This window comes from Magallana gigas, chromosome 10, assembly GCF_963853765.1.
Source record: "Magallana gigas chromosome 10, xbMagGiga1.1, whole genome shotgun sequence".
Taxonomy (NCBI): Eukaryota; Metazoa; Mollusca; class Bivalvia; order Ostreida; family Ostreidae; genus Magallana; species Magallana gigas.
In genome coordinates this window covers 7935096-7951326 of record NC_088862.1, presented here as the reverse complement: position 1 = coordinate 7951326, position 16231 = coordinate 7935096, and the positions used below count along the sequence as shown (strand labels likewise).

General features: G+C 30.4%; 1 protein-coding gene across 1 annotated transcript; it reads right to left on the bottom strand.

The window, feature by feature from the left end:
* Positions 1-6633: 6633 nt before the first annotated feature.
* Positions 6634-15585, bottom strand: LOC117683635 (uncharacterized protein K04H4.2-like). The gene is made up of 6 exons (XM_066073340.1): positions 15436-15585; positions 11404-11538; positions 10889-11003; positions 9796-9942; positions 7355-7433; positions 6634-6837 (listed from the first exon to the last, which is right to left on the bottom strand). The coding sequence occupies exons 1-6, from the start codon at positions 15478-15480 to the stop codon at positions 6753-6755; spliced, it is 606 nt and encodes a 201-aa protein (XP_065929412.1). The 5' UTR covers positions 15481-15585; the 3' UTR covers positions 6634-6752.
* Positions 15586-16231: the final 646 nt, after the last annotated feature.

Sequence of the window (16231 nt, the reverse complement as noted above, 5' to 3'; positions counted from 1 at the left end):
AAGCGCAATTTTCATATTTGGTGGAGAGTGGACCTTAAAAGAGATAACAAGAGCAATCATTCTATTTATAGAAAAGGTACTTTTTCGGGATATTTTCAAACGAGTATATGTTAAGAGATTGAGTAAGTGTCATTAAAAGAACAAACAAACAAACAAATAAAAACAAACCTATCCAAAAATCAAAAACCTAAATCATTATAAGCAGTTGTGCACGTAAAAATCGCACTGCACACACACACACACACACACACACACACACACACACACACACACACACACACACACTTGACCACATCTATTTTAAGGAAGTACATTAGTGATTTTTTTTCAAAACTTTCAAGACTCTGATGTGTAGTTTATTGAGTATTTGTAGCACTGCCATATCATTAATATTAAACAATATTGTTTTGTTAAAAAAGCCTTGTGCACCAAAAATGTGTGCATCAAGTACCCACACTAGTTTTGTGTCACAGAAAAACATTGTTGCTATTTCTTGAAGGAATTACCAATTTATAGATGTATCATTCATTGGTCTTTGTTAAACTTGTTACTATTGAACATATGGGCTTAGTAAAAATGCACAATTACTTTTTTTAAACCGTTTACAGTAATTTTGCATAATATCAATAATTTACCCGGGATTCAAGTCCAAAAAAGCTGAAGCTAAATTAATTTTGAACACTTCTGGTTTTTCTGCTTCTCGTTTGGGAAAATAGTATCTCAAAACTATCCAAAAAGTCTCCTAATGACAACCAATTAAATGAAAATTGATATCATACAGACCCAGTATTAAACTAGTTGGCTTTTTTGATTTGTTAAAAAAAACTCGAATGATGTCAGGTAATTTTATATCAAATGTCAAGAGTAAGTACAAGGGTTTATAACTTTCAAATATACACTCAGAAAAATTATTTTAAAAAGACTGTAGACACCCTACACTATAGATGAAAACCTAGAATATCATGTGGCTCTTTTCATGCCACAGTTCCAGGCTTGGGGCGAATTACATTGTAAAGTAATGCATTACATTACCATTACTTCATGAATTTGGGCATTAAATTACCATTACCATTACTTGATTTTCTTGAAGTAATGCATTACATTACCATTACATGAGTAAAGTAATGCATTACCATTACCATTACTTTTTTTTTTAAGTAAAGCTAATAAAGAGTTTTTGCAAATGTTTCAAATATACAACACTCTTTAACATATATACAGCTTCATGCTCAGTATCAGGTTCAAATTCAATGAATAAACAAGAGTCATTCTTTATTTGCTCAATATATAATCATATTGTGGCAATATGAACAAACATATTACATAAGTAAAATGATATTTATAGACATTTGGCATGATACAATATCAGATATGAAATAGAGACTCAGGATAACAAGTGTAACAAAAAACAATTTATGAAATAATGTTGCGGTTTTTAAAAGCTAAATATAGATATATCCCCAGATTACACAAATCTTTATAATTTTGGACACTTAATTTTATTAATTTATAAACGGATGATTTTTCCCAGTTATATTTCTTAATATATTTTAATCGTATTTCTTTTTACGGAGGACACTTTAAGACAAAATATTGCTGTTGCACTTTATGATTGAAGTTTCAAAGGGTTCATCTTTTAAATGCATCTATCTTCCGGGCTATACTAAATAAATGTTTTGCAGGAGCAGTCAAAGCTTGGACTGGAAAATATTGTTTTACGATCTTTATCTTAGGATATATAAAGCGCAATAATAGATTAAATACATAAATCTTGTATTTTCTATCGGTCCAAACTAATGTACAGTGTAATTAATATACAAGAGAGAGAGAGAGACAGACAGAGAAAATAAGTAAGTTTTTTTTCAAATGGGTTATAATATTGGAAGTGATATTGATTTTCATCATGGATGGACAGTGCATTCATTTTGCTTTTAAAGGTGCATGTCTGTCTCCTATTCTACTGTGACATAGCGAAGGGAAGGGGATTGGAGTGTTTAGCACTTCTTATAATAATAGATTGTTTTGATACTTAGATTATCCTGGGGGCATAGTGTGTTGTTGACACATTTCTTATTGAAGTGCAAACTAATTGGAGTAAATTGTTTAAATGATTAAAAACTCTTAATAACAACACTCTTTAAAATGTTATGAAATTGTGCTGTTATCTTTAGTTATATAAACAATTCAAAAATGAATTTTAAAAAACCTTTTTTAATAAAACATGTACAATTAAAACAATTTTTTCTTTATTAGAATTATTTTTTTCTTCTTTAAAAATAAATTTAATCAAATTCCATTTCAGCTATTCATTTATTCATCACATTTTTAAAAGTGAACATGCATAAATATGCATAGTAATGCAAAGTAATGCCATGTAATGCCAGCATTACACTAGATTTTGGAAAGTAATGCATTACATTAGCATTACTTGTAATGCTAATTTTGAGGCATTACACATTACTAGCATTACTTTGAAAACATGTAATGCATGAAGAATAGTTAAAACTACGTTCTCAGATAAACATCGGTATAACATAATAAAACTGTATTATCCTAAAATGATACACAGTTATTTAAATGTAGAAAAAAAAATTCATTTGACCCAAACCATTTGTTGGCTTCAAAGTCCTAAAGCAGTTTTTTCTCTTTACAGTTGCTTTTTAACTGTAAGTCAATAACACAGTTTTATTATGTTATACCGATGTTTATCTGAGAACGTAGTTTTAACTATTCTTCAGACCGCAATTCTATAGCATTTAATTATCAAAGGAATAAGAAGTTATGAGTTTTAAGGATAAACTTTCATGTTTAAAGTTGGTGACGATATTTCAACAAACTGACAGGTGTAAGTACAAAGTAAGCAGTTAGCGAAATTTTAATTGACAAAAGATACATAGCATGATTTATTGGGCTGCCATGGTTGAGTTGAATATGCTTGATATGTTTTCAACAGCTTTCATTTTACACTTTTTTACTGACTTTTTATTCAGTGAAAAGAAGGTTGATAAAAAGCAAGACTACATAACTTAATGACCAAACACATAATTATTTGTTACTTAAAGCATAAAATTATAAAACGGAAAAATTTTTATCTTATTTTGACTAATGGAAATGTCCAGAGATAAGCTTTTACATTTTCTCTCATCAACATACTCTACTCATTTCTTATTAAAAACGAACGATTAAGCTGTGCATCTTATAAAGTAGATGCTATTGGCACGACACTCACGTTGAATATGCTGAAACGCTTAGTTTTGGAGGAATGACATCCGATTTAAAGGTCATAGGAGACGGGTTTTAACATTTAGTTTTTATTTTCTAATAAATATCAACTTGGTATGATAGAGTATTCATAAAAAATATTGGACATAATTAGTTTGAGTATTTACTGTAAGAAGTAAAAACTGCCAACGAAAGAAAATCGTATCGTGATTATCGGTCTTGAATTTCGGAGTTTGTGACGTCACAAAAATCACTTCAATTTGAGAAATACAATGACACATGACTCAATTTTTTTTTAAATACTGTTTTGGTGGTTTATTCGAATCAAATGATTGCCCTTTCAAATTGCTTGTGATCCGGCGGAAAAAAGGGAGTATATTCAATCCATATTTTGACAAAGTTGACACTAAAGTTGATTAATACGCTATAGAGTTCTCTAGGATGCCAATCCAATGGATAGCAGAATCACGAAGCTGTCCTGACAAAAATGTGCTGGGTCCCTTAGCTCTATTTCTGCTAATCCTCTCTGAGCTGCCAAGGAAGAATTTCTTTCTTCTAGTTTTACCCATGAGGGTTTAACTTTAATGTTATTCAATATCTGATCTACATTAAACATCTTTTTTCCCAGTTTGGGAGAACAGGATTAAACGCATCATTCACCTACAATGTAAATATCATGTAGAGATATTAAACCTACATGAGGTGATCTAGAGTGAAGAAACTTCATTTCAGCAGCTCACGTGAACAAAGTCCAGCACGGAATTAGTTTCTCTAAGCTGATAAATAAAGTCTCTAATACTAGAACTTTGATGAAAATCAATATGAATTTTTTAAAAATTTAAATATATGGCAAATTAATAGCAGAGGGATATTACACCTTAAGTGTCCGCAGACTGTATTCAATTCTCACGGTTGCACTATGATTTCCATTGAAATGAAAAACATATTTGTTGGTTCTATTTGGAATAATTATTGGTATCAATATTTTGAAGTGTAAAGCATGACACTCAACGATACGTATGAAACTTTAAAAGAATTGTTTTAATTTTTTAGTTGCATAGCAATCATAAGAATGAGGAGAAGACCCTTTACTATGAAACTTTACTTATTAAGTTTAGTGTTTTACTGTAAAACAATGTGTTAATTATACCACACACAGCTATATAAACTAATCCTGAGTATTCATATAAGAACATTGATGCATGTAATATGCTTAAATATTCGCATAAAAGATATTTTATAAGTTACTGACGTAAAAAGTAAAAACGTTATTGAGTCAGTTATAACTTTAGTAAAACAAAGATAAGAAAAATCTTCATATTGTTTAAACAAATGTTTAAACAAATTATTTTAGAAATAAATAATTATCTCTTTTTCTTTCTTTCTTTCTCTCTCTCTCTCTCTCTCTCTCTCTCTCTCTCTCTCTCTCTCTCTGATAAATTATTTTTTTACAAATTGTGTTGAATGTGATAAACCATAATTTCAATCAATTGTAACTATATACGTAATACATTTAGCTGGGTATTCGTTTTAGCTTCTTGGTGGGAAAGCAGCTTCTAAATGCATCGCTAAATACTATAACAGATATGCACATTTGCACGTAAAAAAAATACTGTAAATTCCTAATATTACGCGAGTATTTATTTCGGCGATCCCGCTGTTTTGTATCAAATCGCAAGAATATGAAATCGTAAACGCGAAAATTATCCATATTTCTTATAGTTTACAACTCTCAAAAAATAAAGGCGAAATTTTTAAATCCGCGACGGGCGCTTTTTAACGGATATAAATTACTCGCGTTTAAATAGGAATTTATAGTATAAAATACACTGTTATTCAATCATTTTATATGTTTAGCTATCTGAAATATTAATTAAGCATTTAACCATTTTTAAAGATATACATTCTTATTACAAGGACGGCCTGTCTACACAAATCGAGTGACTTATATTTGTTTGCACATGTCATTGCAGTTAAGATAATAAATTGATATGACAATAAATCAATAATTTTAAATAAAACCGAACAGAGTTTTAGAAGAGATGGACCCTAAGAGTTCGGTTATTATGACACACAAGAAGACTTGTTTATGTTTATTGTTTTCTGATAGATTTTTCTTTAACATTAGTCAAAATCTGCTTGTTATTATATCATCAAGTATAGAATATACTGAGATATTGAACACTTTCGTTTGTAGCTGACTGTCTATGGAAATTTGTTGGATTGATAAACTCCATTGAAAGCGAGGACCAAAACTAGAGAAAGAAATCAGATAAAAGAAATCTGTGTCGGTTAATTCTATTTTCATACTCTCAACTAAAGTTATTTGGTAGTAAATGCCATTAACTTTCTGAAGATTTTTAAGTAAACTATCAAAGGCATTAATCCGAAATTATATTATCAAATATCTCAGATTTAATCAATGAGTTGAACCCTTCTAAGTAGAACACTTCAAGTACATACACTAATAAATTATTTTTATTCAAACGTCTTGTCACAATCTTGTTGTGACCGCTTCAGTTTGATCTCTGTTGTCTTTCTAAATTTCCCGAGTCAGGTGGTCATTGCAGTTTTCAATGTAAACGTATTTACCTCAGAGCCAATTTTGAATTGCTCTAATAATTCAAGGAGTAATAAATCATTCTTCTTGAGGAATGTTTGTTCTACAATTAGTGAAAAAGACGATATGCTCACAACGCCTAAATTTGGAGGCTTTCTATAAAAAATTAGACAGCATATACGTGACGAAACTTATCCAATGTCAATTTGTCATTCTAGTCCGTAAAAGGCAAAACAAAGAATTTTTTTTTATAAAACACAGAAAAAGCAAACAGAAAAAAACTGGCTAAATGCAATAAAACTAGGTCACTTTTGATCTCAGTCTCACTTTCACTATGTATTTCTTTGATTGGTTTCACTACATGAATATATTGATTGTAATGTCCATTGTAACCGTTCTCATTGTAATAATGATTGTTAACACATTGCACCAAATACTTGTTTGATAGATTTAATCTCTCATTCATAAAGAAAATAAAGAATTTTTGTCTTTCTGGAATGAAATCAAATACTTAAACAAAAAGGTACACCTTAATACACTGTATCTCAGACCATTTACAAAGTTTAAGGATAAACAATCTAATGGTTAGTTCTTCCATTTCTTCGCCTTTTTATTTAAATTCATTTGACAGATTGAAAAATTTCAGCCTAAGTTTGGACATTAAGACATACTATTTTAAATTGCATCGTTTTGATCTAATCAGTTACTTTGTGATATGTATACGTTTGAATTTTTAATTTAATTGGGTCATGGGTTTCAAGTGAACAAATGGCATGTTCTCCACGATAAAAAAGTGGATTAATCGTCTTAAAGAAAATGACTAGATCCACCATTCAAGAACAAAACACAAATTCAGAGAGAAACATTTTACTTTTTATAAAAGTCAGAACTATAAAAACAAATACAGGTACATTTTTTATCAAAAACGAGAAGGTCCTGCATTTCAAAAAGCAAAGAAAGGTCATAATTTCTACTTCAAATCATCTGGTAGGCATCGATCTGTCACATCACTATCTTGATAAGTGACGGTGGCTTGGCATGAATCAGTGTCAAATCTGTAAGAAATAAAATTGATCAACATACATCATAGCTATGATTATTTTATCAACAATAACACTAAATATATATATATATATATATATATATATATATATATATATATATATATATATATATATATATATATATATATATGAACTATAACTGTTAATATTACAAAGGTGACTTATAGGCCCAATGGGCCGGGTGCCCAATATTCATGTACAAGTAGTTGTTATAAAATTTGTATCATACGGCACAATTGTACATGATATGCACATGCCACTATAATAAATAATTTCTGTTTCAACACGTAAATTTAATTGAAGAGAAAAGTAATTATGTAATCGTGATAACCATTATGTCCTAAAATATTAAAACAGTTCATAAAACAATAATATTTAACGTTAGCATATTCAATAACTTACTACCAAAAAATTATCATTTATTACTTATTCTTTCAAAAACTAGGAATAAACTATATTATATGCCAGTGTTGCATAAATCCATTCAAAATTAAAAGAAAATGCTTACGTGCACGTCAGTTCATCTTGGAACAGGTCTTCGTCTGCGCATACAAATCCTTCACAAGGATTAACCGGGCATTCCTCCTCTGGTTAACAAAATAAAGTGTACATAAATGTTGACCGTATATGTGTATATACATGTAGTCTTAAATAGGCATAATGTTTGTTTATTTAATTTTTCTCTACTAACGTGTGCCTAAAACAAAAAACTGAAAGCAGTAATTATGTACTTAATCTATGTGCTTTGACATCGATACAATAATTAAAAAAAAAATAAATGATGTGCGCATATTTTTCTTGCCCAACAGCGAAGGTGTTTCTTGACCACTTAAGCAATTAAGATACGTAATTTATCAAAACCCAGTAATATATTAAAGTGTTCTTAATGACTATTCATCGTGATGTGTGAATCAAATCAATATTTGTAATGGTGTTAAACTGTTTTCCAAATCAAGGTTATTGAATCTGGGTTGCCATAAAAATCATAGGACGAAATACGATTAACGTAAATAAAACCATGATTCTTAATGACCAATAACGCAATCATGCTTTACTTAAAACCCAAACAATAATTTACGATTGAGATATTGATAGTTCTTGATAGAACTAAAAAGTCAAACATTAATTTACGATTGAGATATTGATAGTTCTTGACAGTACTTAAAAGCCAAACATTGATTTACGATTGAGATATTGATAGTTCTTGATAGAACTAAAAAGTCAAACATTAATTTACGATTGAGATATTAATAGTTCTTGACAGTACTTAAAAGTCAAACATTAATTTACGATTGAGATATTGATAGTTCTTGACAGCACTTAAAAGCCAAACATTAATTTACGATTGAGATATTGATAGTTCTTGACAGCACTTAAAAGCCAAACATTAGATTACGATTGAGATAATGATAGTTCCTGACAGTACTTAAAAGTCAAACATTAGTTTACGATTGAGATATTGATAGTTCCTTACAGTACTTAAAAGCCAAACATTAGTTAACAATTGAGATATTGATAGTTCCTGATAGAACTAAAAAGTCAAACATTAGTTTACGATTGAGTTATTGATAGTTCTTGATATAACTAAAAAGTCAAACATTAGTTTACGATTGAGATATTGATAGTTCTTGACAGTACTAAAAAGTGAAACAATAGTTTACGATTGAGATATTGATAGTTCTTGATAGAACTAAAAAGTCAAACATTAGTTTACGATTGAGATATTGATAGTTCTTGATAAAAATAAAAAGTCAAACATTAGTTTACGATTGAGATATTGATAGTTCTTGACAGTACTTAAAAGTCAAACATTAGTTTACGATTGAGATATTGATAGTTCTTGACAGTACTTAAAAGTCAAACATTAATTTACGATTGAGATATTGATAGTTCTTGACAGCACTTAAAAGCCAAACATTAGATTACGATTGAGATAATGATAGTTCCTTGGTTTGAAGGGTAGCGTACTCTGCATAGACGCAGACTCCACTATTGGAATAACATAAACTTTAAAGTGTTATAAATAAAGAAAATATATAAATGTTGATAATACATAATAATAAAAAACCCAAATGAAAAGCTGTCAATGTAACAGCAATCCGTGTTTTCTTATATGTTGACTGTGTCCATAATCCATGTCAACCCTGACTTGGAAAACACTACCTACCGAAATGGAATACCCTATACGCAATATTTTGCAAGAAATGAATAAGTTCAAAAGCTTTTATTTTTTTCAGGAATTATCAGAAATCAAAATCCTATCAATATGCACATTTCTGATATACGTACAATTTATCTGCAAATTAAAAGAACAACTTCCTATCTTGAAAATTGTAGGAGGAGTTATCCGTACAATGAGGGTACACTATATGCAATAGTTTGCCCAAATATGACTAAGTCCAAAAGCTGGTATTTTTTATTATAAATTATCAGAAATCAAAATCCTAGCAATATGCACACCTCTAATATATGTACAATTCATCTGCAAAAGAACAATTTCCTATCTTGAAAACTGTAGGAGGAGTTATCCGTACAATGAGGATTACCCTTTTGGCAGCCGCCTACTCACCAGCCCGCCCGCCATTTTCACAATTTCAATAACTGGATTTTTCCGTCAGAAAACCCGGTTAAAAATTGCTAAGAGATGTTTTTTGTAAATAAGGTCTGTTGTATCGAAATATGTACATATTAATTAAAACAAAGCTAATTTTATTTTAATTAACATTTTTCGTTTATTTGATGCTATGATGAAAAAAAAATCTAATTGTGAAAAATAAAAGAGCTTATTTTTTTAACTGTCAACTTTAAATGTGCTCTTTTCCCAACGTAACTGTAATCATATGAATCGACATTTCTCTCAATTTTTGAAATTTTTCTTTAATGTAAGCTTAATTCATTGTGTGTTGCGTGTTCGCTATAACCGTCTTTTACTGTACATGTATAAAATACCTTCTTCTTCGGAGCTAGATTCTCCATCCTCGCAGCAAACTTTTTCATCACCCTCTGTATCAAAACAATACTGGTTCGATTTCTCGCAGTCATCATCATTATCACAAGAACCGAAACCGCCTGGTTTGCCAGCAGGGCACACTCTCACTACAATAAAAACAAGTTTTATAACTTCTAGTTGATTCTGATATTATCAGTGTTTTCTTTCGTGTTTGTATATATATATATATATATATATATATATATATATATATATATATATATATATATATATATATATATATATATATATAATAACAGAGACGGGAACGTAAGAATAACGTCAATAATCGTATTTATTTGTAACAAGTTGCGGTTTACGTATGAGTAAAAATATGAGCTGCATAAAAGGTTTGGTTTAGATGGAGACTTTGCATGAGACTATGGACGTTGATTTCTAAATATTCATGTTCATCTAATCTTTTAACAAAAGTTTGATTAAATATTAAGTTATTGACATTTTTACGTTATTCTTCATAATGTATTCTTATGCAAAACCCACTTGCGCCACACAGTACGTCATTTGCGTCGCTAATGAAATGTTTTGGACTATATATTACCATTTTATTTGTTGCGATTTCACGGATACTAAAAAATGTAAAATCGTGTTCATATATAAACCTATTTGTTGTTTAAAACAGCATTCTTTAAGATAGCTCGATGATTGTAGCCATTTTAAAACTATTATATGTATAAAGATACAGAATTTTGTCAAATTTTAAAGCTAAAATATTTGTATTTTCTTTACTAAATGACAGTTCAAACTAAAAAAGATATCATATCAACAATTATAAGATAATTTGGTGACCGTCCAGCCTCTCTTAAGACCGATCTCTTGCAAAATCGTAAATGAATAAAATCTGAATTGAAAACAGTTTAAGAAATTTGGGTTTTCACACTGAGATTGGTTATTTTTTAACTGATTAGATGTAGACTTGTATTGCTGAGGTTTTAAATTAGTAGTATCAGTTTTCATAAAAAAAGATGATGTTCAGAAGAAATTTAGGAGATGAGTGCAGTAGATATAATTGTATTTTTCTGTATAGAAAATCACCTTTGGGGATTTTACAGCAGACATCAGCGATGCATTCCAAATCTCCTCGACAGTTTCCTTCCATGTCGCATCGCCCGTATCCAAATGGTTTACCAATGGGACAAACACGTGGTTTCTAAAAATATTTAATGGAGAATCAATTTTGTATTCTATAATAAATAACAATGAAACAACATTATATTGTATTCTAAGTGAACATATAAAGAATCCAAATCTAATTTAGTATAATTATAAATTAATAATCAAAATGGTTTGCAACACAAAGTACACGAAGAGGCTAAAAGCGACATCCAATGTCCTTTTATGCACACTATCTAGATAGTATCTTAAAATTTCTATATCGAAAATAATTTTGATTATGATAAAACAAGCACTTATGAAACTAATCTTATTTTAGTTAGCTTACTACACGAAATTCCTGGAAGCCTTAACATATAACTGTTAGATGCAACCATACTCATGTTAAATATGATTTGAAAATCCAATACCAGGTATTGAACAAGTGTATGCCTTACATTGAAATCGTTTGAACGACAGCAGACCCCGTCCACGCAAGTGAATCCTACGTCACAATAGGGTCCCTCTGACCCACAAGGTCCATAGCCATTCGGGTTACCTCTGCCGGGACAAAGGCTGCTAGGCGGTTTAGCCTAGAGTAAGATAAACTCTTAAGTAGTGTTTAATTGTTCCCAAAACACTTTTTTTTTGGCGGAAGCGCCTTTTGCAATTGCTTTCATGATCTTATATCTTACAGGTTATATTCCTCCCCCTTTTTATGGTACTTCCAACAAATGTTACTTTAACGAAGGACATACAACTTGTCACACGACAACCCCCTCTTTTTTCCATCGTTCGATTCTCGTTAGTTGTTTTGTTTTTAATAATAAAACTTTAACTGGTATAAATCACTACTTTATCCGTTTGTGAATTTCAATTGGATTTATGTGGGGAAAAAATGCCCAATAGCAAATATAAATTATTATATAAGTAGATGTTATATGTATTTACATTTATCTGTAGATGGACGAACGATAACTCTTGCTTTGGTATTCGATGTACACAACAAGGACCCACGTGGTCTAAATATTAGGCGAGCAAGATAGTTCATTAATTAATGAACAGGTAATGATTTTTTAAAGAAGTATTTTTGAAAAAGGAATATTAGAATTATAAAATTTGCTTCGTGCTATAGTCCAACATTTTCAGATAGTTGCTAATTAAGACAACAGGTGGTGATGGGAGGGGGTTCATAGGGACCCCAGCTGCGGTTTTTCGTAGGCTCAAAAGAAAGAAAAGTATGTAAATTTCATGTATCTAAAGAGATCGAACGTTACAGGACACGATTATCAAATACGTAAAAGTACATGTACATTCTGTTAAATTGACGAACGAAGATACTATCTTCTTGTATTACACAAAATGGAAATATTTTTTCTGACGTCTTGATCATCATTGAGGTTGCATTCACTTTTTTGGTGAGAGAATAAGATTCCATAATGAAGTATCTCGCGTTCTCTAAAGGAACTACTTTACTCGCCCGGGTATGATATATCGCATCCGTAACAAAGATTCTAATAGTTTGGTGAATGCGATTGAAATATTAAATGTTGCCGAAAAGTATTGCCTATATCTTAAATGATGTAAAAAGTGATCAACCCGTTAAACCGGTAAAGGAGCTGCTGTGTATAAAAAGTCACTTTTGTGTGTATGCATGCATGTACCATGATTTCAAAATGTTTTCAAATTAACAGCTATTTCATCTATTAAAGCTATTAAGTTTAAAAAATACATGTTTATCAAAACTGTTATAGTAAAAAATGCAGTTATGTTCTTCTATATATTATATTTTTTAAAAAGTATGTGTATTTATGCAATGTAGTACGTAATTGAATTAATAATGAAACATGAAGACAGAGAATTTGCTACTTGTACAATCAATATCATCTTCGGTTCCCTATTGAACATACAAGCCACATCACCAGTATCCAGGCGCCATTTGCAGGTACCCATTTAATTTTAGAGAGTGAAAGAGTAAAGTAAAGTTACGTGCCAAAATTAAAATGCGACAGACCGGACTCGATTTTTGGCTGCCGTGTACAAATCAGTAAACGCTATCAACTGCGCCTACACCTTTAAACATATGCCGGTCATAAAAATGCGTGTTATTTCGTAACTTTGTTTTTATAATGTATTTTAATGATTTACCTTCCTAGACTTTATTATACCCCACGCGACTTGTAGGGAGGATATAATAATTTGACTGTTTGTCGGTCAATCCGCAAGTAGTTTTTTGTAAGTGCGACTCTCTAATGTTGCTCCACGAAATTTCCAGAAACGTAGAATGGAATAAATTATGTAGATGTGTACGTTACCAGGAAAACACGGTTCCATTAATTTTCCTGCAGTTCGGGTCTTTTGCACTCAGATTTTTTGTCATTTATTGGGTGTAGTCACTATAGATAAGAGCGGTTTTATAGCGGTCCTCTTCAACCGCTGAACAGAATTTCAAAAACTGTATACGGAATTTGAAAGCTATATGTAAATGTACATATTACCGGGATTTTCCGGTTCAATTATTTTTTTGCGAATTTTTGCACTTCTGAATTTAGAATCTTGCTATTGTTAACAAAGGTACAGATGAGTATATTTGCTAAAACTTTCGGTGTGATTACTTTTGGGGAATGTTTGCCCTTTATTTAATTATATTTATTAGCATATCTAATGCATACCTATTTTCGCAAACCACGGCAAATAGTTAAGATCATCTGCCCATCCGGAGAAAGTTATGCGGACTACGGACCGTGGCTTGGGACGATGATGCATACCATGCCATTCACAATGTGTAGTCATGTCAAGTAATGACATTTTTGCCGGTATTGTTTAGTCGCGACCCCGGGGTTTATTTGCATGTAATTAATAAAATTATTTCTTTGGGAATTCATGGGGGATATGAAAGTGGCATCATTGTAGAAAAAATACATAACCCCTGTTATATAGCAGGCTATGTAATTTTTTCTGCAATGATCGCTACCTTCATAACTCGCATGAATCATAAAAAAACATTTTACTGTTTTTATTTACATCTTTCTTTTATTGATTTAATAGTTTGATCGTTAAAATTAAGAAGTAAGTAAATTAATCAGTTAATCAATTATTTAAACTATTGTTAATGTTTATCCGTTCGTTTGATAAAAGAATGGCCAAAGCGTCTTCAATTGGAATTTGAGACTGATATCATCATATTAATTATTTTGTGCAGTCCGTGATTTTTCTTACGTTGATAAAGATTTTGACCAATCGATAAACGGGGCGTGTGTATATCACTGATGTCAGTTCATACAAAACTATGAGTTGCAATCAATTTCCGTCAAAAATAGAAGGAATCATAATTGGTCAATGTAAATATATCAAAATATCTCTCAAGAACAACTAATCGTTATTTCTTTGATAATTTTGATTGAAAGTTATAAAACTTAGAAGGTTTACTGGATTTATATTTCACACGTAACTGGATATTTTTTAAAGTCATAATGACTTCAATTAATCCTCAGATACGTGTGAAGACATACGATTGAATTTTGGGTTTCCCATGTTTTATTTTATCGCTTCTTTAAGTATCTTTCACTACTTTTTACACACCAAGTCCACTTGCTACATTTAACTAATCTATTAAACAAGCAATCATTTACCAACATCGACGTTTATGTTTGCATCTAATGAGGTTGAAAACAACTTACTTTACGGAAAGAGTAGTCCCTTTTTTATCATGCAATTAAGGTGGTATGGACAAAATGTGTTTTCTTTGCCGAAATTCTTACCCAACAGTATAGAGCACTGGGTTAGAGCGTTAGCTACGAATCTGTTAGTCGTGAGTTCGAATCGCGCTGGAACTTTTTATAACATCTACCTTTCCAAAAAAAATTAAAATATAATATATTTTTTGGCAAATATATTGTAAAATTTGAAAATACGAAACCGGTGGGAGTATTTTGGTTATAATGAATTTTCTTCACATCAATATCGACAGGTGTCCCATTGCACCTTAATTTTGTTTGGTACTTGTAATAACGACCATGCTTCCGCCTATCAGTATTCGAGGTACTTTGGTTATCCTTTATTTACAAAAATGTTAAGGTTAATTAATATAACTGATTCTCTATGTAAATCCTAAAATTAGCAAACGGTAGACAAGCCGTGTTTAAACAATACTTACAACGCTGTTATATGCAATAAACGTTAAATACATATTGAAATAAAGAAAATAACTCAAAATGTTTACAAAATAGAATATGTTGTAAAATATGAAAGTTCATATTCTTTCTGTAAACCTGTAAATTTACAAATTTAGACATGTAGTGTTTTAACTATCTAAATTGTTTCTCTATTACACATTCAATCAGCAAAAATAAGACACATGATGTTTTTAACACGTTAAATACTTTAGGAACGAAAATACAACACTGTTACATCTATTGCACGTTAAAGTCATATTGCAAAAAAGAAAAAAATACAAATCCAAAAAAATATATATATAGAAAATGACTTACCACAGCGACACAAACCAAAATCGAAAGGGCAATAAAACATCTCATGATTTTCTTTAGAGGGAAACTGTTTTCTTTCAAAAACAAAACGCGTCGTATGCTGCCAACAAACGAGTATTTATAGGCACGGGTTTCTGTTGGGATACAATTGAATTGCTGATATCAGTTGATAACCGAGTTCTTAGTTCCGGTTTGATAAATTACGCATGAAAAATTGACCTAATATGAATATGACGCACACGACATATTGAATTGAAATTTAATTTTAAAACGCCCAAAATACAAGACCTTTATTCAAGATCTTTAACCAATATCATGTTTTTTAATAGTGTACTTTAAGCAAATGCGATGTAATTTTTTACACCTAAACATTGGTTTTGCTTTATTTAACGTGTTTAGTATATAGATATCATCTTAATTAAAAGCTTGAATTGTTGATATAAGTCAATAATAAGCAGAAATCATTTTGAAAAAAAAAAATTCTCGTATCTAAGTTAAAGTTGAAACAATTGTATTATTAAATTGTATCGTTCCCAGACTAGTGCCATTCAATGTAATAGTTTTCTTTTTTTTAGAAATTGCGTTGTATGATAGAGGTGCCACACATGCATTACTTCTCACCTAATAATATTTTTCAACTGTTACATGTATTCATAATCTTTTTTTGCTCACAGAATTGTTTCAAATTTTTGTCTCCAATATGTACATAAATACTGTCTTGTCAATAATTTTGTTTCATTTATTTGCATATAATTGCATATATCAGATTAATGACTTTGTCTCATTCAATTTGAAATTT

Excerpts from the sequence above, each read along its gene's own strand:
- LOC117683635 (XM_066073340.1), bottom strand. The coding sequence starts at position 15,480 with ATGAGATGTTTTATTGCCCTTTCGATTTTGGTTTGTGTCGCTGTG. Across the intron at positions 11,004-11,403 it reads GTCGTTCAAACGATTTCAAT|AAACCACGTGTTTGTCCCAT; the intron begins GTAAGGCATACA and ends AAATATTTTTAG. Across the intron at positions 6,838-7,354 it reads CAAGATGAACTGACGTGCAC|ATTTGACACTGATTCATGCC; the intron begins GTAAGCATTTTC and ends TATTTCTTACAG.